This window comes from Durio zibethinus, chromosome 1, assembly GCF_047325235.1.
Source record: "Durio zibethinus cultivar Kanyao isolate XHJ-2024 chromosome 1, ASM4732523v1, whole genome shotgun sequence".
Lineage (NCBI taxonomy): Eukaryota > Viridiplantae > Streptophyta > Magnoliopsida > Malvales > Malvaceae > Durio > Durio zibethinus.
In genome coordinates, this window is record NC_143162.1 from 1952208 (window position 1) to 1977840 (window position 25633).

The following is a 25633-nucleotide window of genomic DNA, read 5'->3' on the forward strand; positions in this document are numbered from 1 at the left end:
TGGATTGAAAGTAATTCTATTACAAACTTAAAAAGCCGTAACAAAAATCTTTGCTGTCATCCTTGACCATGCTTTGATTTACATGAAGGACAAATTATGGTTATAATTGCTTTCCCTTTCATATTATTATATTTAGGATTCCTGGCCATAGTACCATGCACTACCATATATAGAATTTGAGAAACTTCATGATCAGCCACCTTTCTTTTTCCACATTTCAAGCTGTCTGTATTTGAAAGGAATGAAACCAATGAATTTACACTGCCTAGCCATCTCTTCATAGTCCTCTCCTCTCCGTTATAAACCTATTTTATGTGAGAGCAGGTAACCCTTGACTCTTCAATATTTAATTTAAGGTGTAATTCCACCCATGGCCATGAGTTAATTTGCAAGCTATACATCAATATGGGAAATTAAACTTGTTTAAAACATATTAATTGCTTGCTTGCTTTCATACTTTCTGCATTAGGTAAATTAGATACAAAGATGAATAAGAAATGAAATATAAAATACTGGTGGAAAAGTTAATAAGCAGCAATAATGTTCTAGATAGATTTGATTGTTCTACAAATTCATGAATATCTCGAGGAAAATAGAACCCAGGTATGAGAACAATTCCATTATCCCATAACCTAAAACTAGTATGAACACAATTATATATAATTTAAAACGACTTTTCTTATGGAGTAGGTAGCTGGTGTGTAAACAGAAGATGTACGCCAGTATAGTCATATAATTACATGTAATTAACTATATATTTACAAGACTTTCTTTTTGTTTTTTATAATTAAAGTTGTCAAAACTTTATTATATCTAATTTTATTGCTAAAATCAAATCAGTCCATATGATGTTGAATTTGAGTATTGTTTGATTAACTATCAGAACTTCATTGTCCAAAAAAAAAAAAAAACAATTAGGACTTTGACTTTGAATTGAGTGGTTGTTTAGATATATATTGTTAACAAGTTTATATTTGATACATTATTTTATATATTATTAATAAATTAAATAATTTTTTTCTAATAAATAAATATAGTATAAATTAATATATTTTAAAAAATTTATTTATTAATGAATTGATCTTACTTGATTCATTTTATTAATGAGAAAATAATATATAATTAATTAATAATATATAAATTTTATATACTAATAATATATCAAATATATATCCTATTATTAATTACATCAAGTATTTGAGTTTTTACTAAAAGGAAATTGAACATGTCAAAAATTATGTCATATCAAGCAGTAATAATTTTTCTTTCGAGAAAAGGATTGTGGAAATTAGGTTGCAATGACTGCTTCTAATTAGAACCAGTGCACTAATTAATTTGTATGTATAAATTATTTTGAAAAAGTCGCTACTAATTTGTATGTATATAAATTACAAAACTTACTAATGAATTTTATTATATATTACGATTTAAATAATAAAAAATTAGATAATATATACGTTATTGAATAGTTATTTTTATTAGAAAAACCGAAATCCAAACCATCGAATAAGATAGATACAGACACTTTCCATTAGTATAAAAACTCATGTACTTTAATCGATAAGTGGGTAGCTAAATTATTTAAAATTTGTTTTATTTGATAAAGAAAATTTGATTTTTCGAGTTTTATTAGTGGTCATTTATTAAAATAATCTTAAATGTATAATTTGTAACTATTTATTTTAAGTTATCGAATACCATACATTTTATCATAATTTAAGAGATTGAATAATTTATCTATTTTAAATGTTTTTAAAAAAAATGTATTTAATTTATATTATTTTAAAATAAAAAATTTGTAATCTTGACCTCTGATGGGTGATCCAATAGCGAGACATTTGTATTCTATTTCTTTGTTTTATCAATTGAAATTTTACTATATTCACTTAGAACAATGAAAATCTTCCATATATATATATATTCATATGAATTGACAATCAAATCTTACATATGACTTAAAGATATGATTAAGTAATAAATTTACAATGAATGAATCAACTTGTATTAGAATAATGAAGATTGTTCGTGGTTATTAAGTCAGGGGGTTAGAATTAATCAATATTTATGAATGATGTAATTAAATTATTTTTATACGAAAAGTTTTCAATGAAAACTTATTTCCATGGTTTAACATTTCTTCAATTTATTTCATCTTCCTTACTAATTATTAAATAATATTTATTATAATAATTGAATTTGATAATTTAAAAAACGACGTGTTCAGTGGGATAATTGTTACGTTGTAGTACAAAAAATATAGCCTCAGGCCACGTTTGCTGAAACTGAAAGGTATCCCATTCCAGAAACAAAGATTAATTCATCTCAGCTAAGGCGAGGTGACCCAGCCAAGAAAGAAACAGGGAACCACGTCAACCAGTGGGCCCCTCGCTCACACGGTTTTTGTTTTGATTTTGGGTACAATCCATTAAAAAAAATTAAAAAATTTATGATAATTTTAAAAATTCAAAAATAATACGAAAAATTAAAAATTAAAATTTTGATAAAAATTATGTATAAATTTAAAAAAATTTTAAAACTATTTTTACTTAATATATAACATGAATTATAATAAATAATTTTTTATACGAGTGGGAATCAGAGAACAGTTGGCATTTTTTTCTTTTGTAATTGTTTTTTTTTGGGGTGGGGGGCGTGTTTGAGCCGGCCTCGCCGGCACGAGATTCGTGTGCACTGCTGAAGCTGCTCGCCTTTGGTGACGCAAACAACTCTGGCCCTCAGATCTCATCCAATCTCCGTCTTCACGTGCACATCCAACGGCCATCCTTACTCTTTCTCTCTCCTTTTTTTTCTTTTTGAAAAAAAAAATGTGGTCTATTTTTAAAATAATATCTCCAAAATTCTGGTACAAAAATGGGGGTATAAGATTTTATACAAATCCTCTTCGCCGGCTATCATGCTCTCCACCCTTGCATTTCCTGTGATTCTAGGAACTATTAGTTTTTCCTTCCATTTTTTGTATCCATAAATAATAATATATTTTTGCATGTTTATGTTTTTATTAGATATTTAATGTAAAGTATATAGTTGTTCTTGCATTTAATATTGCATTTTAGAAAAAAATATGTCATTTCAAGATCGGTTAATAAATTTGTAATTAAAAAAAAGGATAGTAATGTTTATTATATTAATAAATTTTCAATAATTAATTATTTATTGTAAGAAAAGAATAAAGAAATTAAAAACTATTGTAGATGATGGCATTAAAAAAATAGGATATATATATATATATATATGCCCAGCAAATAATTTGTTGTAGGCTTTGTAGCTAGGAACAAAGCAAAAGAAAACAAAGGAAAAACAAAGAAAATGCCAAAAACCCTAATGCTAACTTAATTAGGGTTTAAAGAAAACTTGGGTTTTTGTTGATTTAGTCTTGGAAAGCTCCATGAGTGAGTAGGGGTATTGATACCGGCTATGGTTTTTCTCATTAGCTACAAGATGAAAGCATAGGGACAAATGAAAGCATTATATATTTATCAAGTGAATTGTATATAATAATACATCAAAAGTGAGATATATACCCAAAAACCTCTCATGTTTTTGTTACTAAAAAAAAAAAAAATTAGAACTTAAAGGATATGTGGAATCTCATTAACGTTGTTTATAAAATTTTAAAATTTTACTGATAGTAAATAAAATAATTTTTTAAATTACAATAACCTAAACAAGATTCAAATATAAATTTATTTTCTATGCAAGACTTTGTCTGTCGTTTGAAGAGGTAATCAAACAAGACGCAACCAAAACATCATTTTTACTAACTCGTATTCAATTAAATATGTGTGACATTTTTGGAATCTTTCGTTTGAGTATGAGGCTAAATATTTTGACATTTTTTTTCAATTTACCCTTGTCCAAAATATAACCATGAGCCTCCTAAAGTTTGATTTTTTTTTTTAATTAAGAAGATGGGAATAGATATTGATTCCAATTTAAATTTAGGATTCTTAATTATGAAATCTTTATCTATCTAGGTACCTGAGCCAATGCTATATATCTTTATAACCCTTCAAATAAAATCCCATTCTTTTTGTGCATAATTATAAAATCCTTTTTATATAAGCAATTTAATATAATATATATTAGAGCTTATTATTTCTTTTGGCACTCAGTTCATTTATTGAAATCAACTTGAAAATAAATGAGTTAAGATCCATAATGACCCAAAATAAAAAAAAAAAAAAGAGGCATGAAGCTTGAAATTTGTAGTATTTTTTAACATTGCCAAAGTTTTTAGTCAACTTGATATAGTTGGAAGCATTAATTTTACCCAATGATTGATATTGTTAGTAATTTAATTTTTGATAAATGATTGATATTAATTGTTAATTATGTGCCCAAACTACCAAAAATTCCTAATACATTTTGAGCTTTGTTTTGGATTTTTTTTTTCAATTGCTAAAGGATGAATATATAACTTCCTCCTAACTTTTGGATTCCGCAAGTTTAAAGTTTAAATCATCAGGTCACAAAATCATAACCTCCTAATGCATTTTCTCTTTGGATTAGTTCCAATATGTTTATTTATGTTAGATTTAATGAATTCATATAAAATTATTGTCTCATAATTTTTTACGGAATTTAAACCCACACAATCAAGAAAAGAATATATATTTTTTATTACTTGAGCCAAACATTCATTAGCATAAACTTGAAGAATAAAAAATTATGAAAGGGATATACAAAATTACAATCATTAGAAGGCACAAAGATTATAAAAGAAAAAACAAATTAAGGGATCACTAGCATTTTCAAAATTGATTGATAAAAGTGTATATATATATATATATATATATATAGTAATATTTTTGTTATTAATAGATATGAGAGTGAAACGCGGATTATGTACGGCTGTCGTTTATGCATGGCATGACGCTGGTTTTTATTCCAACTACGCGGATTCGTGTGTAAAGTATTAAGTTGTGGAATCATCACTTACTGGCAAAAGTAAGATATTCTTCCTACTCTTTCATGACCAAAACGCCCCTTACTTTGTTAATTTTGAAGGTTTTTTTTTTTTTTTTTTGTGTGTGTGTTTTATTCTATGTAGTTTTGCTCTTTCTATGGAATCAAAGAAATTTTTTTTCTATCGATTTAGCTAGGTTTTAGGATTTGCAATTGAACATCTTCATTTTGCAAGCGAAAAATATATACGATGAAGTGAATGATAGCTCGAAATTAAAATCTATGTCTTAATAGATCTCATTTTTATAACTTGAATTAGATTTAAAATAAAAATGAATTATATATATTTCTTTTCTAATTAATGATTTCATCAATCAAATCTAGTAATTGACATTCCAATTTTAAGAAAATAGAAAGAGAATTAATTTCCCATTGAATAATCTACTAATTTGTATCATGAATATTAATATCAACAAGTAGAGGAAATTAACCACACCGTTGTACATATAATTTTATATATTAAATCAAGCCAATGCGCATATAAATGTTAAAAAAAAAAAAAATAGGGAGGATGGTTTGGTCATTGCAAGTAGGATATAAGAAACAATATGTTCAATAACTTCTCTATATATGTAAAGAAAAATGCACATTTTGATGCAAAAAAAAAAAAAAACAAATTATAATAATTCTTAAAAGTTAATCCAACAAGGGGAATTGGGGGACCATTTAAGTTGTCTATTACTTTAATGAATCTCTTCCATTTTGTCAGACAAGGATTCGTCCAGGCCTTAGTCCCAACAGACAGCTTGTGTTTTTCAATTTTTTTTTTGAATTGAAGTTTTCACCTTTAAACAAAATCTTTCCAGTCACTTTCTCTCCCTATATAAGCCTCCCCAATTTCATTTCTCTAAACAAATACACCAACTCCCCCACCTCTTTCTGTTTCTTTCTTTGTCTTCAAAACATTTTTCCATGGAGAATTTGATGATCAGAAATCAAACCAGAATGCCTCCTTCAACCCCATCAGCAGCACTGTCCATTCACAAGGATTCACAAACAATATCAAAGCCAAAGCCAAAGATACGCATAATTCACATATTTGCACCAGAGATCATCAAGACTGACGCAGCAAACTTCAGAGAACTGGTGCAAAGACTCACAGGGAAACCATCTCAAGAAAAGGGTTGCCAAAAGAAACTGAGAACTGCCAGAAAAGATCATAGTTTTTGTGACAGGCCAGTGGTAGCAGCTATGGCGGCGAAGAAAATGGAGCTCAGAACTGGGTTTCTTCCAGGCTTGGAAACATCAGAAAGGGTTAAGGAAGAAGAAGGCATGTGGACTAATATTGATGAGAATTCAGGTGGTTTCTTAAGTGGTTTTGGAGATTTTGATGGTTTTATTCAAGAGCTTGGTGAATTTCCTTTGCTTCCTTTGGATGCTTCTCATCACATGCATGGATTTGAAGAAGCTCAGCTTGCATAAATTGATTCTTTACTTTGTTTTTTTTTTTTTTTAATTTTATAATTGAATGTTTGATCATTGAAGATTAATATGCTGATTTTGGGTGGCGTTATTAGATAGAGTTTTAACTGAATTTTATGGATCTGTTTGTCTGATCTCTCTCTTTAATCTTATTATCTCTAATGTAAATATAAGAGATTAACTTAATTAATTTCCTGTGACTTTGAGATTTCTACTTTTGCAAAAGAAATTTGTTCTTTCTTAAATTTCCTTTATGCCCCATTTTGATGTAATAGAAGCAACTGAAAACATCTTCATTTTATAATTGTTTTATGTCTTTTCTTTTCTAAATTACATTCATTTTAATTTAATTAAGAAGGATTTTGTTTCTTTTCCTTTGGACTGTGCAATCGCCTTTTTCTTATCTAAAATGGGTGTTTTCTTCTTACCTTTGGGAAGAATAGCAGTTTGGCAGACCAAACATGAAATAGAAAAACTATATCATGTTATTTTGGTTGATTTGAATTCCGATAATTAAAACTAATACTATAATATTTTATCAATAATCAACGCAATTGTTAGTAATATTATGTTATTTGCTTTGATAAATGTCTTTCTTCTCTTGCAAGGCTATGATCTTTATATTATAATAATTACTATAACAAATGAATTTATATCCCTTCAAGTTGCCTCCCACTAATAGGATGTTAGCACTTAGCAGTAAGCAATCTTTTGATGCATATCTCATAAGCATCACAAATTTGAGAAAACCTAGCTTTTGATTTGATAATGAGTTTTTTTTTTTTTAACTTAATATGGCAACTTATATAATGGTTAATTGATGTAACCTCACCCTCCTTTAACCATTTGAACACTTTATAGTAAAGCTATAGGTTTTCTAAAAATTTAACCAAGTTTGAATGTAAAACTTGTGTATACTTTTAATTTCTTATTCCCCTCCAATTTGATGTAAAATTCCTTTAAAAAAAAAAAAACTATTATAAGGCGATTTTTCCTATTTTTACATTTTTCCAAGTGAAATAATTAAGATGAAGTGCAAATAAAATCTCTTTAATTGTAACTAAAAATTTCGATTTAAAATTACAATTTTTATGCAACAAAAATTTGTGATCTAAAATTTTCTTTTACATAAAATTATGAATAGATAAAGTATAATGTTCTATCTCTTAAATTAAGAGAAGATATGTTGTACCCTATGAAAGCAATTCATTTGAGATAAAACATCAACAAGAAATTATTAATAAAACTTGATATTATATGCAAAGACCACTCACTATCAAACCCAAAGTCTTACCAATTGAATTAGTTCCTGCTAAGCTTATTTTAATTTAGATTATTAGAGAGGAATAATGGATGAATATTTGTAGACAGGTGAAAAGAAGACAAAATTCTATGAATCTTTTTATTTATGGTAAGATCAGAAGAATAAAACAGTTGGTAGTGTTCAGTAAAGGAAGATCTTAATTTTGTTTTTTTCTTCTTTTTTGTCAGATTGATTATCCAGAGAATATGGGTAAATTGAATTATATGTGCTGGACACAGAGAGAACATGCATCTGGTTGTAAACTTGTATTTACTTCTTCAACAGGGACAGGATTTCTTAAGATAGAAATCACCCAAAGAAAATATATAAAATCAAACTAAAATTATTATTTTATTAAATTCAAAATTTAATTTAATTGTTTCGTACAATCATTCTTAAGAGTTGACATTTAATAAGTTTGAGGCTTAAATTTTGACCAAAATCATGTGCTTATCCAAGCTAAAAGAAATTAACCCAACATTGGAGGCAAAGGTTAGCATTGATATTTGACTTTAGACACCTAATATTTAAGTCAACATTTTTGGTAAACTTTATTAGCAAATTGCAATATTAAATATTTACTTTGGACGGTTCATAGAATAGAACCGATCAATTGGGCTAATAAAAAATTGGAAAGCTAAGGAGTTTGAAAATTGAGATATGAACCACCGGCTAATAATCTAAAACTATCTGAGTATAGATTATGTTTGATATGTAAGATAATGAATATGATAAGATTATAATTATCTTATATCATATTTAGTTTATAACTAAAGACAATAATAAGATTGTAAGGATGATTAATCATCCTTTTAGCATAGAATGATTTAATTCTCCTCAAGTGAAAATGATTATTTTTAATTCATGAGATTAAACTTATATGTTTAATTATACCATTAAAAATTACATTAATAATTTAAATTATATAAAATTTGAGAAAAAATCATGTTGACAAATAAATAAATTATCTTATTTTAATTCTTGCATATATAAAACAAAAAAATAAAATGATATTATTTAATTTAATTCTATTTATAATATCATTTTATCTTATTTTATCATAATCTTATACACCAAACACATCCATAACATATATAATTTCTTTGCAAATTACCATTACCCTATTGTTTTAAGAAGAAAATAGCCCTTGGCTTTTCAGCCTCTTTTATAGTTAATTGATGACTTTAGACTTGGATAAGAATGTCAACGGAATGGTGGTGGGAAGGATGTGAAGAAGGACGTGTTGCTTTAATATTCTTTTTTAAACGACTTTAAAAGTATTCCATTTACATCAACTTGTTGCTTTTAAGATATTATTTTCGGAAAATTTTTCACAAAAATTATTTTTGTTGTTTTTTTAATGTACATTGTCAAAAATTAAAACTTAACTTTTATCCCGTATGAACTCTAGGTTGTTATTACGTACAAGTTTTTTTTTTCTTTTTTCTTCAGTGTAATTATTTCCAAAAAAAAAAAAAAAAGATCACGGGTAAATGATATACTAAATCACTGTGTTGATGTATATCAAGAATTAGGCTAGGATATTTAGCTTTAAAAGGACATGAAAAAAAGATTTAAGGTATTTTGATGATATTTGGAGAGAACAAAGATTAGGGTTTTCAATCTCTTCTTTTATCTCGAGACGAAAATAAAACGATGGATTATAACTACAAATTGTGATGAAAAAGGGAATTTTTTTTTTTTTTGAAATATGAAAAAGGGAATTCTTAATTTTGAATTTATGAATTGATTGTTTGAATATTAAAATACTACCATATGATCATGCGCTTTGTCTTTAAACCACTTGTTTTAGATCTTATTTTAGTACCCAAAAAAAAAACCTCTCCTTAGCCAAGTGTGCCACTTGCCATGTTTATAAAATAGCAACAAAGTCAAGAACAAACACAAAAACATAGATTTTCCATTTTCTATGCGATGATGAGGCCAATGGAGTTCTAAGTATTGAAACAGATAGATGACCTAGCTCCAAACATCACTTTCAGAATTGCTAAATATTTGGCTTCAGGATGATTGGTTTCATCTAATGCTCCAACTTGAAAATCAAGATGTGTGATATATATGTTAGATGATTATATATATAAATAGAAGGATAAAAATAAGAGGGCCAAATTTATTAAGCTTTAATTAATTATGAATGTAATTTTATAAAGAATGTGAAAGGGCTTTCTTCGCCGTCATATCTTTTTGTTTACGTAGTATTTTATTTTATCAAATACTACCAAAATATCCCACTCAAATTATTTTGGTAACGACCCATTAACACAATAAGAATAGCATACACCCAGTTCAAATTTTATCGAGTTTATATTTAATTGTGCTTAATCATGTTAATGATACCATATTTAAACAAATTAATTATATTAATGAATTAATCTTGTCATTTTCAAACATTAATTAATTAAATTGTATTTAAAAATAGTAATAAAGACAATGAAATCCATTTGATTTCTTTGAGATTTATTAGTTAAGTAAAAACAACTCCAACTAAATATAATTTTCCTACTATAGTTGCACGGAGAAAAAAGTAAAACTTTTCTTTTAAATGTTTACTAACTATTAAATAAGTAATAATAATATTAATCAAAATTAATATTAAACTTCAATAAAGACCAAATTAAAACTTCTCTCAAAACTTGTAATAGTTATGTGATATTACAAAAATGTTTTAGAATTTATTATAACAAAGGTGAGCAATGATCCAATTTCACCCATTTATAATTTGATCTATTGATTTGGACCGATTTTAGGATGATCTTGGGATTTTGACTGATGATCCTAACAATAAATGAATTGTACTATGAATTATAAGTTGAATGTATGAATTTCCTCGTGGAATTCAAGAATTTGATACACTATTTGACTTTAAAGGAATGTTGAACACGATTAAACAGGAATGACAATACATTAAGAGATTGAATTACTAGAGATAAAAACAAAGACAGTTCTAGGACATGTATATGACTTACTAGTTCTCATAGTTTGGGTTAGTTTCCGCCATGCCAGACGAGGTTGCATCCAACCTAGTAAGAACTTCAGGTATTCCAGCAGTATCTCTAATTATCTGCAACAAGCAACAGAAAGAATTCAAAATTCAATTCACTCAGTTACCTCTGAAAGTGGTGATTATTTATGCTACACCTATTGCATTCTAGGGCTAAAAAATTTCAAGATGCATAGATCATTTATTCAAGTCAGGAAATTCATCTGCAAAGTTAGGGCACCTATGAATTCTGCATTACAGATTCGATATCAAGGAAAGCAGAATGCATCATTAGCTTTCATTGTTATTTTTAATTCTACAATTTTATCCAACTAGAAGAAATAGGTCTTAGCCTTTTTTTTCTCTCTTTCCCCTTCTCAGATTTTTGTTTAACTGCCATTTTAAATCATGTGATCTCGCATTGAGCAGTATATATCTAGTAACATCAATTCATCATATACAAAAGTTATTGACAGCAGAAGCCTCATTGTCAATACTATAAATCTATAGCAAACTCTTAATCTTAAGAATTGCTTCTACACGGCAAAAAGAAATAGAAATTGAAGGTTCTTGGGCAAATTTAACCTTCTCATTCTAGTATCTTAAGCTCAGATGACAGATGCTTAGCAAACTAATGTTAAGGTTATGATGCTGTAAAATTATCAGCGTACCGATCAAAATGTCCAACAGATTGAGAGACCTTTTGCTAAGGTGTGAACAAAAACAGTGACTACAAATATTTTAAGTGGAATAATATGGTTCATATGAACTTTACCAAAAGGAACCCAAGATCAGTGGGGAAGTCAATGAATCTAATGAAATAAGTCATAAGAACAGATGGCCATTGAAAAAACTAAAATACAAAAGGAAAATCATATAGCTAATCCAAAGCACGGATATGCTACACTTGGGATACAACAAAAAATCCATTTTCTTTTGAAATCATTCTGCTCTACTTGATTCATTAGTTCTCAGAATAAAAGAAATCAATGGTATAATTCCATTTTTCTCAAGGCATGTAATGACCATTTCAAACCTTTGGTCAGTGGATCACTTGCTAATTACATCTATGTGATGTACTCATTACATCTTATGTTATTGTCAACTTTAACAATGATTTATCTAGAGAACAACCTAACGGCCAAAAAGTGTAAAGATAATTCCAAAATCAAAAGAAAAAAGGACAACAAAGTACAGATATAAAACTTACAAGGATCTCTTCATCAAGATAAGAAATCATGAACAGTCTTTGGAATGTCCCACCTTGAAACACAAAGAAACTTCAGCTCAGATTCATAAAAGAGTTGAATATCAAACAGAAAAGCTATGTAATTTACCCTTAATCATGAACTTTATTGCTTCCTTCTCTGTACTATATTACCCTTAACACATTAATAATCCAGGAAGGGGCAACTGGCCAAATTGCTTCCAAAGTCACGGGTGATGACAAAATTGGAACAGAATCCATTCATGGAACTGATTTTTTACCGTCAATTTAGGCAATGATTCCATTGCAAGCGCATTGGTTCTTCTCTTTGTTCATAGGTAACAACTTTATCAATTAGTAGGAGTAGCCTATTTGTTGAAGTATACAGAGGAACAGGCTGCTATGCTTTGGAGGAGGGGAGGGATGAATTTACAACATCCTCTATTTGACTTAGTAAATTGCAAAATTTGAAAACTAGTGTCCCTCGAAGGAAAAAGCATTTAAACAATCACCTTTTGAAATTTGTATACATTAATTTTACAACAGAAACCAGATACAAACATGTTACAGAAGCGGAAAGAAAACAGATGAGAAACAAACTACATATTGAGATTCAGAAAGACAATTTATTATGAGAATCTTTAATTTTGTTGTGTTTGCCCACCTTCCTATCTCCTCAAACAACTGACCGGGCTAGAAGTAAACTCCAACAATTCATTCCCCTTAAGAATAGATGGACTTGCCTGAGACAACAACCCCTTTTCCTAAAATCCTACCAGCACCAACCAGCCAAAAGTTCAACTGCTGGACTGGCAAATATCCAAAGGCTCCCAAATCGAGGGGTGGCAACTCCATATTATACAAGGGAATTTAAAAGAACAGAGATGATAACTCATGATATAACCACTCTTTTAGCTTACATTTTTTTTAATCTAACAGAAGTTTATTAAATGAACAGTTGCCATCACAATTAGCTGGTAATATTTTTCCACTTCATGGAACAAAATACGAATTAACCAATTGGATTCACTATTTCCGTTTGAAAATCCACAATAAAGCCATATAAGCATGTAAGCATTATCAGCTTAACCGGTCTCCTTATGCTGCTGCAGAAACAGAGCCAAACCATCTTCCAATAACCTTTTTAGAGTTTTACAAAAAGGGTGGCTACATCCATGACAAATCTCTAATAAGAAGTACACTGGCCATCTTGAGATGCAGTTCAGCATTTTTAAATACCCATGTTTATTGCTCTCAAAAGAAAGAATCCCATTTCATATAGCAACCTCTAAAAAGATTTCCAAATAATCAACAGCTTTCTCCGCCAAAAGAAAATGCATCATGACAATAACAACTCTAGTCAGTACCTTCAAAGGCTATTTAATCACCAGACATTAACTTTCTATCTACAATTCAAATATTAGGAGCTGAATCATAAGAAAATGGCAAAAGGAATGGTCATTTCCAATATTTTTTAGATACTTCAGAGCAAGTCTATAGTGCTACTACTACCATGAATGTCTGCAAAAGGAGAAATCCCATAGGTGCCAAAAGTGAAATTAATACCTAGCATCCATGAAGATCATATGGCCATGGGCCACAATATTCACCCACAACATAAGTAAGAATACTGTTTCTCATAATGCCATCCTAGATTGGATTTTCAACTAGGTTTTTTGTGGTCATTTCAGCTCGGTCTTGTGCAATTATGTACATTAACGGTCTATATTACTCTCAGCTAGAGATATCAGGGGAAAAATTAGAAAATATCAAAATGCTTACTCAGAGGAACTCTCAGTCCACTGGCCACTGCATCCCTAATAGGAACTGGAAGTTGCTGGGCAGTAGTAAGAGCCTGACTATATACACCTTTCAACTGTTCTGGTATTGTTTCTTCAACAACAGTTGGCGATTCAAGTATCGCCTCAACGTATTCTTCTTTCATTCGTAGTGGTCCCTGAACAGATACCCTGGTGGAAAGAATAAATTTGCTTTCTATCTGCATTCCACCAGAGATAGCCTTAAATCACTTGAAAATTGTGTAATAAGGAGAGCTTTCCTAGCACTCAGACAAAATACAGTTAGAAAAAGTTGAAAAAAGTGGCTATTTTAATTAACTCTAATACTTGAGAAAGTTTTTTAATCAAAGCTAGCATAACTCTTGATCAAAATTCAAGTAGCAGTTTAGAAACAGAAAACTGAAATGCTAAATGAGGAATAACACTTTTCCACTTTTCAATTAGAGAATTGTGAAGTTGTACGCAATACAAGCACATGATAGAATACAAATGAGAAACTAGAAGAGGAATTTCATTGGGCAGCCAATACAAAGGCTTGCATAATGTCCCGGGAGGGTCCAAGCTTACCCTGCTTTCCACATCTTCGACTCGTGATCTACAAATCTTAACGGAGCAATCTTACCATTGCACCAAGTTTGAAATGATCAAAGGAAACAAAGAAATAGAGGTAGGCAATGATTCTAAATTCGTCTCCAGTTATTTAAATTTGACAGTAACAGAAATAAAAGAGAAACTTTTTAAAGAGGAATCATTGATATACATTGTTATTCCAAAATCCTTTAACTAGTGGTGCCAATACTAATGGTGCCAAATCTCACACTAACAGAAGCCCAACCCACCTTTCTAAACAGCGATATTTCAACCATATATAATGAAGTTGAGTGAGGACCAATTTTTCTAGCAGACAAGCTAAAGCAAAATCAGCTAATACAAGTACTTTTAAGTGGAAGAAAAATACTATTATCTCAAAGTACTTCATCTCTTTAATCCAATATGACACCAATGAAGGATTAGGATGTTCATCCATCTAGTTAAAATTAAGGACAATTTCCTTCGGTTGGTTAAAATGATAATAAGCACAATCTTTACCCACTTCCATAGTCAAGAAAAAAAATAAACTATTTAATTACGTCCAAGATATTACATAGTTTCTGCACGTGGGTTTATTATATCATTTTGAAGCAAATGACGGTCAACAACACTTCCATTGGGCAATAAATTAGCAAAATTTTTCATGTTTTACTTAATACTCAAGTACTATTAATAACTAGTAGCACATTGTAGATGTTGTTGTCCAGAAAACTACTAAGATTTGAGACCACATGGTACATGTAGTTGGCTAAAACATCTTTTTAAAAGAATTAATTTAAAGTAATTTGATTTAATTCACATCCGACTTACATAAGCTAGCAATAATATGGTGCTATGCATGATTAAATAAAGGAAGATGATAGCTGAACATCAATATAAAGTTCAAGGTTGAGCACTTCATATGGAAGACCATACTGATACTTGAGAAGGCGAGCATATAATGTTGCTGAGGAAACATTTACCGAGTTAAGCAGTTTCAAGTGTGCTTTAACCTTTGCATATCCATCCTTAAGAAGCAAATCCATTTTTGACAAATTTGCAAATGTCGAAGGGAATCTCCTGCAAAGTACAAAGGGGTCTCCAAGAAGATTAGCTGCCAGTCACTCAGAAAAATTGGAGATCATTAGCTATCAAAGGAAACTCACTCAAATATGATTCTAGCAGCAAAAAGTCCTAGGCTTCCGAACCCAAACCACTCAAAGTTCCATCGACCTTCTAGAAAGGGAGAACTGGAAAGCTATATTAACAAATAAAAGTCTAATGGAAAAGATGAACATGCCAAAATTCGTTCTTTGCATAAGCACCTACGTTGTAGGCCTTGGTGTTGGATTGAGCCTCTCAAGACCAGTTATCCTCTCATTCACATCAATTCGTTGCATATCTGTTGTCTTTCCTGTGACTAGAGCCTCAAAACCCCCAGCATCCTTAAACTGAAAGAGCATTTAACAAAGTAAAGATGAAAGTTCAAGCTTGAAGGTGCAGAAAAATACACGTATACTTCATCAAACACTCACCAAGAAGTAACGGATAAGTTAGATTACTCAATCTTTAGGTGACATAAATTCATTGAAAGTATCTAGCTTCAAATACTGGCTTGAAGTTAGAATAATCAATTACCACTGAATAAAAACAATCAACTATAAGGAATTTGTTTCATAAACAAATCGGACAAATTTTATTATTGTATTGCATTCTGAGTGAACGATAACTGCTAGACAATATGCAGATTGACCAATGAGAAAATTAAAGAAATACATTGGATAGAACAAATTACACCTATCATCCATGACTGTCAATTTTAACATAATACTACATGGCATGTTATATGTGTGCCAATTTCATCCTTTCATTGGTCAGACTTCAGAAAGTTTATACAAATAGTCACATAAGCAAAAGTAGCATTCCATCTAAAAAGTATGCAAAGTGAAAAATAGGAGAATTGCACCCATGATCCACTACCTTTTTATGCAATTGTATTATCATCAATTTTAACATAATGCATCATGACCTTTCATAAGTGCTTTGACATCATCATTTGGTCATTGGAAAAAGGATGGAACTTTTCATATAAATACCAAATAAGCATTGATATGGCAGCCACATAAGCAACATGTCAGCCACAAGTATGGGAAGTGAAAGATAGGTGAATTGCACCCATGAGGTGACCATTTTATGCAATTGTATTATCATCAATTTTAACATAATGCTTCATGACCTTTCATAAGTGCTTTGGCATTATCCACCATTTGGTTGTCGTGGAAAAAGGATGGAACTTTTCATATAAATGCCCAAAGAAGCATTGATGTGGCAGCCACATTATTTATGTTTCATTTTCCTTTCTTCTTCCTTTCTTTTTCTTTCCCTTTTTCTGCACTTCTCTTGCATTTCTTCTTTCTTTCTCTGCACTGTCACAAATACAAACCCCTCTACTTCACCTTATCAACCATACCAGTCACTGGCATCAGCAAGTTGACTCCAGTACTTCACCGCTGGCACCAGACCATCCCCAATTTTACTTCATTTTCCCTCTTTTTCTTTTTCAATCAACTTATAGTTCTTATTTTCTCTCACAACACTGAAATGCCTATCAACTAATTTCAAGAAATACCTTCCCAAATTTTATAAATTTAATTTTCTTCTAAACTTGTACCACAATGTCATGAGTTCATGCCAGACAGGTTATTGTATATATAAGAAGTTGTGTAAAAGATCCAGGTTGTTGAAAAGCAATAAATGACAATGAAATCATATGGAAACATCACGGACAATGGGTGTAAGTTACCCTATTTCTTTCGAACTCATACTTGCCACATGGCACACCACATGTTGCGTAAGTGACCATTTCCATCAAAACTTAGTGCCTAATTGAAGAAAGGATAGCATTGATAGACTTCTAAAAAAGCCCAGGATACAGTCAGGATTTTGAAATTAAAATGTCATAGATGAAAATGAAACTAAATTAAAAAAGGTCTCAGATGATGGCTACAATTTTCCCCATATGTAACTTCAAAACTATCCCACTGATTCATTTTCTCCTTTCTAGTAACTATTATAGTCATTCAACAGAAGGACTAAACCAAATTATTATACTATTATAGACAAGATTAACATTTTCACAGGTCCTGAAAATAGAAAAGATGAAACTTTTTACCAACTGTTTTAGCACATAGCAAGAAAAGACAATTCCCAGGCAGAACCTAAGCACCTAAACTGAAACAGCTTTGACTTATTCAAAAAAAGTGCCAAGTGTGAGAATAAGGCAATTACTTTTAATTTGATTCTTCCTATCAAAATTTGGCTTGAAAGCCCTCAAAACTTTCAAATCACTGTCTTCCTTAGGCAATTTCTATAACTATAAAAAATTATTAATAATCAAAATTTTAAAAAAATTCAAATAAAAAGGAGAAACTCACAGCAAGAAGCAGAGATTCCTTAGCAGAAAGTCGTTCCATCTCTTTAGCATAAGTAGCCGGAGATCCTCCCAGCATTGCTTGCTGGACCATTGCACTACAGGCCATTCTACGACGGTTTCGCCCGTGGCCGGATCTCCTCCGGTCATACTCCGGCAGTCTAACGAAAGAAACTCCCGTCAAAGACGAGAAAGAGAAGCTCGAGCGAATCGCTGAAATTGCAGGAACCAATCCCTGTAGAGCAGCCATTGATAAACGGAAATTTTTGTTAAGGCTTTTCCCTTTATTTATTTATTTTTTTTTTTGTAAAAGAGAGACTTTTTACATTAAAAATTTGATGCCCTGTTGGAGGAAACGGAAACTTTTTTATGTTTCAAAATAAAATCAAAATCAAAATAAAAAAAGAAAAAGGGCAAACGGGAAACATTTCTGTCGAAGAAAGAAATAATAATAACTGCGACTACTAATGACTATGACTGCTGCCGACTTTTGGTTATATAAAACAGAAAATGTCAAAATCATTTTTAATTCTAATTAAAGAATTTAAAATGCTGATCTGTTAAATGTTTGAAAAGTAAAGATTAATAGTCATTTATTACATAAATTTAATAGATTAATATTTATGTAAATTTTTTTGGACAATTGGATGCATTCAGGTGAGTTTGAAATATCGGAAAATTTTTTTCCTCTTAAAGATTTAATCAAGTTAATTCAGAAATTAATGTTTTAATTAGTCCCGTGTTTATATTGATTAAATGGTATTAAACCACTCTTTCAATGAAAAGAAAATTTCAAAATTATATGTATTTTATTGGTAAAATTTTGACATATAATAAACATAGCAAAACTCTGGTGCTAATCTTTTTATTTTTATGAAAAATATTGTATTTATTTTTTTTATGCATGAAATTAATTTCAAACTGTAGAAGAAAAAAAAAGACAAGGATAGTTTTTTTCTTAGGTACGTAAATATATAAATTTTCAACAAATTTTGTTTAAAATGAAAAGTTGGATATTTCAAGGTTATTTTCCAGTAGCAATTATATTATTATTCATTACTATTTAATTATAGAGCCTTTATTTTTTTTTATAGAAGATAATAATAATCAGAGAATATCTGGAAAGGAAAAAAATGGAATAAAAATAATTTGTTGCAAAAAAAAAATGCCACGTAATGTAAAAAATAAGAATCATGGAAAATGGAGATGCGGGGTATCGAACCCCGTACCTCTCGCATGCAAAGCGAGCGCTCTACCGTTTGAGCTACATCCCCTCGTGATATTTTATACAAGAATCAGTTTTAATCTTTTATTTTTTAAAATTATCGTATTAAATCTCTTCACTAAGGGAAGCCAAGGAATTTCAGTCTCCATCTCTATTTTTCCCGCCATGGAAGTGGACTCGCAAAAGCTGCCGCGGAGAAAACAGTCTACTTACCTCTCATTAGTAAGTTATTTTCTTTTCTTTTACCCCATTTTCTGCCTTTCAATTCTTTTTAGCTCTCTTTTTTTACTGTAATATCCTTAAATCTCATCACATTTTGAAGAAAGTTAAGCCCTTTTTTGGGGGTTGTAGGATGAGAATTTCGAGATTCAGAAGGAAGTTTATGGAGGCCAACAGTACAGTCAAATTTACTTTGCTCGTCTCCACATTATGATAACTTTGCTCTATTCTCTTGTTCCCAACTGGAAATCCCATCTCCCCGGTGACCTTTCTTTTAGTTTCTTTTTGTACTTGAACTTTTAATTTTTACCATTTTTCTGGGGTCAAAATTAGGGTTTTTTTTTGGGGGGGCGGAGGTTAATTAATTATAGTTAATGTACTCTGCTTATGGGTTTTGGGTTTTGAATTTGGCAGCTTTGACGAGGTCATTGGTTGGGAGTGTTTGTTCCCTCCTATTGTCGTTGATGACTTTTTTTTTTTTTAATTTGCAGTGTTTTAGGGTTTTGGCAGCTAATATGAGAAAAGTTTTGATTTTGGCTTTTAATTGGTTGTGAGCTTAGTTTGTGATTATTTAGATTCATTTGGAGGTTTTGAGTGATTCGAGTGGAAGGTTATATTCAAAATGCTTGCATTATTACCGATACGCATACTCATAGGGGGCTGGTCTGAAAATAGAGTATTTCTACTTTTTAATGGTGGATTTCTCATTCAAAAGCATTTTCTAGGTGACAGCCTGTATTTTGAGAAATTTGAATTTTGATAATGCTCTAGGTTTTATTTGCTTATACTTTTTAGTGAGTTTGTTATTAATACCATTTGTGTGTATTTGGGATTCTGTTGACTCCATTGGTTTCTTTTTTCATTTAGAGTTTTGAAGACCAAGGGCAAAGCCAGTCCTCAAAATATTTGTGGATAAAAGATAATGGTGTTTTGAATATATTAGTAATCTCTTGTATTGTATCTTTTTTTGGCATTATGTACAGTTTTAGAGCTTGAAGAAGGCAAAGAATGCATTATTGTTGGGACCCTTTACAAGCATATGAAGCTCAAACCTTGCATTCTTGATGAATACTCTAAGGAGGTATTATGGTTGTCAATGGAGGCAATTTATTTTTTTTCGTTTTGTATGTTGACCTTTAGATGGAAAATTCAATGTATTTGACTTCAAAGGTACTTTCTATAATTTACTGAGATCTGTTACCCCTCTTGTAAAACCTAATAATTTTATGCATCAAGATGATTATTTGGTTTTGGAAGATGAAAGCGGAAGAGTTAAGATTAGCGGCACTATACTCTCACCTTCTGTTTATGTGACAGGTCTGTATTGCAATCAGTTGACAGTATTATAGAAATTTCTATTTGCAATTGACATGTTTTTGTTAATCCATTGGAAATGAGCGCATTTATTGCAATCAATTGCTTCAAAACCCTTTTTATAAACTGCACTTTAAGGCATTATCAAACTGTTAATTGCACTCATGTGCTCTTCAGCTTCTCGATGATCAATTTTTCATCATATCGGCATGTTAAGAGCTTGAACTATTTGGCTCATTCCATCCTTTTGTCCTCTTGAAAGCATTCAGTTTTACTCACCATTTTATGAACTTTCCATTTCTCCTTATTATTAAATTTAAACTTATAAGATCTAGAAAATGCATGTAATTGAGTGATTTCCAACAACCTAGTGCTTATGCATAATCAAGGCTTCAATTACTGGAATTTAAGGGTTCAAATATTACTCTTATGAAGCATGTTGACTTGCAGTTACATAATAAATTTGATAGGTGTTGTTGTTGCATTGCATGGAAAGGAAACCAGTGCAGGAGACTTCTTTGTTGAAGATGTTCTGGAAGCTGGCCTACCACCTCAGATCCAACAACCACTCAAATCAAGTACGATCTGACTGCCCCCACTCTCCCCAAATGTTGTGTTCTTAGTATTTTAAAGCTGCACTAGAACCCTGTAAAGGAGCTACTTGTCTGTTGGCTATAGTCATTCCTCATTTTACATAGTCTGAGTAAAGTGTTATCCCTGTTTAAATTAGTACTACTATCTAATTTGCTAAGAAAATTATGGATGGCTTGGTGTACTGATTTTTTCTTTGTTTGTACTAAAATAGAGAAATTATTTGAGCAAGTTATCATTCACCATGTATAGAATAATAGGTGTAGTCACTTTGATTGAGGAAATGGAGTGACACATTGGTCATGAAAGGATTCATCCTTAAAAGCTGGAAATATTCTGCTGATTTATGATGTGATTTTTGGTCATCAAGTGTTGACAAGCAGAGCTTTCTCTCTTTCTCTCTCAATCTCTGTATCTGTATTAACCATGATCTTTCAGGACATGAGATGTTTTAAGTATGTCTAGGTAATCCCTACATTTGTACCTGGTTTTGTCTCATGTTTATTGTTATGGCTCTTTGTTGTTCTCTTTGAAAGGGTTAAAAGGAATCATATCCGCCGGTTGTTTCTTGTCTGATTTCCCCATTTATATGTCAGAATAATGGGTTTGAAACTTGGGAATGGTAGGAAGAAAATTGTGCTGATTCATGATGTGATTTTCAGTAAGTGTTGACAAGTAGAGCTCTTTTTCTCTCTCAATCTCTGTCTCTGTCTTAACCATGATGTTGCAGGACATGAAATGTTTTAAGTATGTCTAAGTAATCGCTACAAGTTGTACCTTGTTTTGTCTCATGTTTATTGTTATGGCTTTTCGTTGTAAAGGGTTAAAGGAATCATGTCTGCCACTTGTTTCCTGTCAGATTTCCCCATTTATACATCAGAATAATGGGTTTGAGTTTTGGGAATGTTGGGAAGAAATTAGCTTGATAATGTATTATTGGACCTTTTCTTAACTTTAATATTTGAATTTAATTTGGCTCATTAATACAAGGCCTTGTGATTTTATCTCAGTAGACATAGGCTGTGTCTTAAATTTGGCCTTCCTCTGTCCATAAAGAGTGCCTCAAAGGCTTCAAATTTTGACTGTGGGCAGGAGAAGACAAATATGTTGTTTTTGTTTCTGGGCTTAGCATTGGAAGCAGATCTTCTAATCCCCTTCAATTTCAGCTTCTTGTTGATCATATAACAGGGCATCTGGGAGATGAGAAGGTTCTTGCCAATTCTATTATATTCCTTTTTCAAGCCTTTTTTACTGTATATGTTGTGAACTGTTACAGCTTGCGTACTTAATAATATTGATTGAATAGGAACAAGGCCTCACAGTAGAGATAGTTCATCTTCTGAGTGCTGGGAACTCTCTTGAAATTTCACGTGGACTTCTTAGTGGCCAGGTAAATTTTTCCTTTTTTTTTTCTTGGCAAACCTGTCAACATTGTCCTTTTTTGTTATAAGTTTTGATCTTTTTGTACTTGATTAAGAAAAATCATTGGCTTCATATCAGGATCTCTATTCAGAGTAGTCTGACAGTGATAATAGTCTCATTGTGGATTGTGGATATAGCACTGACCTCCTTCCTGAATTTTCTAATTAAACAATAGCAACCATAAATTCTGTTTCCACCTCCCTCCCCACCCTAACCAAAAAAAAAATCTAACTTTCCATTTAACTAAATATTTCCAGGCAAAGGTCTTGCTGTTGTAGTAGGTCCATTTGGTGTAGACAATAAAAATAATAATTACTGAGAGGTGATATTTTATAAAATCCTGAAGGCATCTTAAACTGATATTTGGATGATGATTTTTAAGCAGAATTTAGCTTCAAAGGACCAGTCGAGGTTGTCAGAGTCAATTAAGGAGCTGGATATCTTTTTGACTCAGGTTTTTCCCTTTTCACCATTTTTATGATCAGCAACTTAAGGTAAGCTTCTTGTAGTTTCCATATTGTCCTTGTTGCTTATTTGATTTTACCTATTTTCAGATTGCAGCAAGTTTGCTGTTCGATATCATGCCTGGATCTACTGACCCCGCAAATTTTTCCTTACCCCAGCAGGTTTGTTTTATATGTTGAGAGTATGTACATTGTAACTGAACTTGTATGGTTTATAATATCCTACTTCTTTCAGCCTTTGAACAGGGTCAGCATCTTATAGCACTTTTAGGTCCTGTACTAATCCTCATTGCTTTGAGCTTGACAACATCAGGTAATGCATCAATATTACTGATTGTGAGTATTCAGCCTGATTAGATATACACTGATGCTGTCATTCTGCTCTTTATTTTCTAGATTTCTTGGAACATCAGGTCAGAACATAGATGATCTTGCTAAGTATTCAGAGGCAAAGGATAAACTTGACTTTTTGGAAAGGACATTAAGATGGAGGCATCTGGCACCAACAGCACCTAATACCCTTGGTAAAACTTTTATATGTTCTTATATTTTCATTCTTAAACTAGTACAATTTGCATCTTTATGATTTAGTCATTTTTATATGTTAGCCTGGAAATTTTGACAGGCTGAGCACATCATCGAATCATATAGTCTTCAAAAAAAAGGACTTACTTACGGAAGAAGTCTGTGATTTTATAATACAAGATTGATCCTGAGTAATAATACGAGATTGACATGTTTCAGATCTTGAGTTCAAAATGAATTCAATAACTGTTTTAGTGTGCTAAATTAACATAATATAACTGTTTATTAGCTTATGTCAGTTGTTTACTGCCTGTTGTTATCTGACAGGATGTTACCCTTTCACGGATCGGGATCCCTTCCTAATTGATAGTTGTCCTCATGTTTACTTTGTTGGTAATCAGGAAAAATATGAAACTCATTTATTAAAAGGTAATTACTCCAAACTTGCACTTACCAATTGAAAATTACCTTAAAAAAGGTAGCATCCTTATTTCAATACCTGGCCAGTAAAACTCAGTTTACTATTAACTGATGCAGGAATGGAAGGGCAATTGTTAAGACTTATTTGCATTCCTAGATTCTGCGAAACAGGAGTTGCTGTTGTGGTAAGCATTTGTCTCCTGCCAAGATGCTGAAACTAGGAAATAAAGCTACCACGTTTTTATTAGTTTGAGGATATCCATGCCTGTGTTATGCATTACCCAAGACCTAAGCTAGCATGGTGGAAATGGCACATGATGAACAATGTCTTCAATCTATTATATAGTGTGATGTTACTTTAAAGCAGTAAAATAGAGTATAATCTTGTTCTTGCTGTCCTTTATCCAAAATCATCCCTCTCTACTAAATAAATGATAATTAATCAAGTGCTTTTGTTTGTGTCAGCCTGTTCAGACAAGAAACATTCTAGTCATCTACCCAATGCATGTGCATAAAAGTTATTGTTATACATCTAGGACTCTTCTTCAGAGTCGATAAGAGAGAAAAAAAAACAAGAAAATGGTAAGAGAGGGGAAATGTGGGTCAAATACCATCGGAGTAACTCTGTGGTAGCTTGCTTTCCATTTGGGTAGTGTCATTTATTCTATTTTAGTATATAAATAAAAGTTACACTGAGTGGAAGATTGTAACTAATTTAAGTGTTGATAGTAAACTGTTATACATGTGTAAGTAAAAGCACTGTATGGAGTTTGACTTTCAAATCACCTGATCCATGGTACTTAATAAATAAGAAGAAAAATGTACTTAGCACATAGCCAGTTTTATGGATTAATCATGAGTCATTGGATTCAGTGCAGGTCTCATGAGGAATCTTTATTTACAAGACTTGAGTTTGCACTAAGTTGAATAGCCACCAAACCTCAACCCCCTCCAAAAAGAAAGGAAAGTAATACTGGGATTGTTCAAAGAAAAGAACAGATAATAAGCTTCCGTGACATTTTGCACATTTTTGTCTGTCAGTTTTACGTGTTACTTTTGCTCTGCTTGTTTGGTTGCCAGAGTTGTCAAAGGAAACGTGTATATAACTATATATGGATATAATAACCTTGTTTACTGTAGTTGTAGAGATGCTTCCTCCTTGGTTCTTTTTTTTTTTAAACTGGCAGCTTGTCTATTTCCACTGGAAAACAGGTTTTATTTGTTACTTCCTTTGTTAAATGATCAGGAAATGGAAATAAGCACAATTTAGTAAAGTTTTTTCTCATAGACTTTATCAGTTGCGCCCAGAAAAGTAAGAGTTAATTGATTTTTTGCAGGTTTAAAGACATAGGCAAATGTCTTATTTCTTTTTATTACATGATTATAAGCTTTCTCTGGTAACATGCACCATCCTTTCTAATCTTTGTTTTTCTATTTGCAGCTCAACATGAGAAATCTTGAATGCCGCACTCTTACTTTTGGGGCCCAATTCAGCTCATAACATGGTATGGAGTTTAAATACCAAATAGCATTGTGGATCTGCTAAATTTTACTAACTTATGAACTATTTATAATTTGATTACAATTTGTATGGGGAAAAAAAAATCAGTGCGACCTGCATCAAACAAAGAAAACAATGGTTGTTCTTCTGTTTGTTAATTGAAATATACGACTGACGAGTAAAACAGAATATGATGTTCTATGATCTCCCTTCATGTCTCTTCTCTTTGAACAT

At 31.1% G+C, this 25633-nt stretch overlaps 1 protein-coding gene, 1 non-coding gene and 2 pseudogenes across 3 annotated transcripts; 2 read left to right on the top strand and 2 right to left on the bottom strand.

Moving 5' to 3' along the window:
• Positions 1–5073: 5073 nt before the first annotated feature.
• LOC111310914 (VQ motif-containing protein 25 pseudogene) lies at positions 5074–6835 on the top strand (annotated as a pseudogene).
• Positions 6836–10530: 3695 nt separating this feature from the next.
• LOC111311573 (putative plastid-lipid-associated protein 13, chloroplastic) lies at positions 10531–18077 on the bottom strand. Its single transcript, XM_022911071.2, has 7 exons — positions 17723–18077; positions 15618–15739; positions 15455–15538; positions 15272–15368; positions 13702–13918; positions 11923–11975; positions 10531–10793 (listed from the first exon to the last, which is right to left on the bottom strand). Exons 1-7 carry the CDS (start codon positions 17966–17968, stop codon positions 10698–10700), a joined length of 915 nt encoding a protein of 304 aa, XP_022766806.2. The 5' UTR covers positions 17969–18077; the 3' UTR covers positions 10531–10697.
• Positions 18078–18919: 842 nt separating this feature from the next.
• Positions 18920–18992, bottom strand: TRNAA-UGC (transfer RNA alanine (anticodon UGC)). Its single transcript has one exon. It is a non-coding gene; the product is annotated as a tRNA-Ala (tRNA).
• Positions 18993–19060: 68 nt separating this feature from the next.
• LOC111311575 (DNA polymerase delta small subunit-like) lies at positions 19061–25588 on the top strand (annotated as a pseudogene). Its single transcript, XR_016340779.1, has 14 exons — positions 19061–19165; positions 19295–19424; positions 20146–20242; positions 20352–20479; positions 20947–21054; positions 22160–22275; positions 22374–22457; positions 22875–22943; positions 23044–23115; positions 23189–23266; positions 23350–23477; positions 23806–23907; positions 24016–24083; positions 25340–25588. The product of XR_016340779.1 is annotated as a DNA polymerase delta small subunit-like (transcript).
• Positions 25589–25633: the final 45 nt, after the last annotated feature.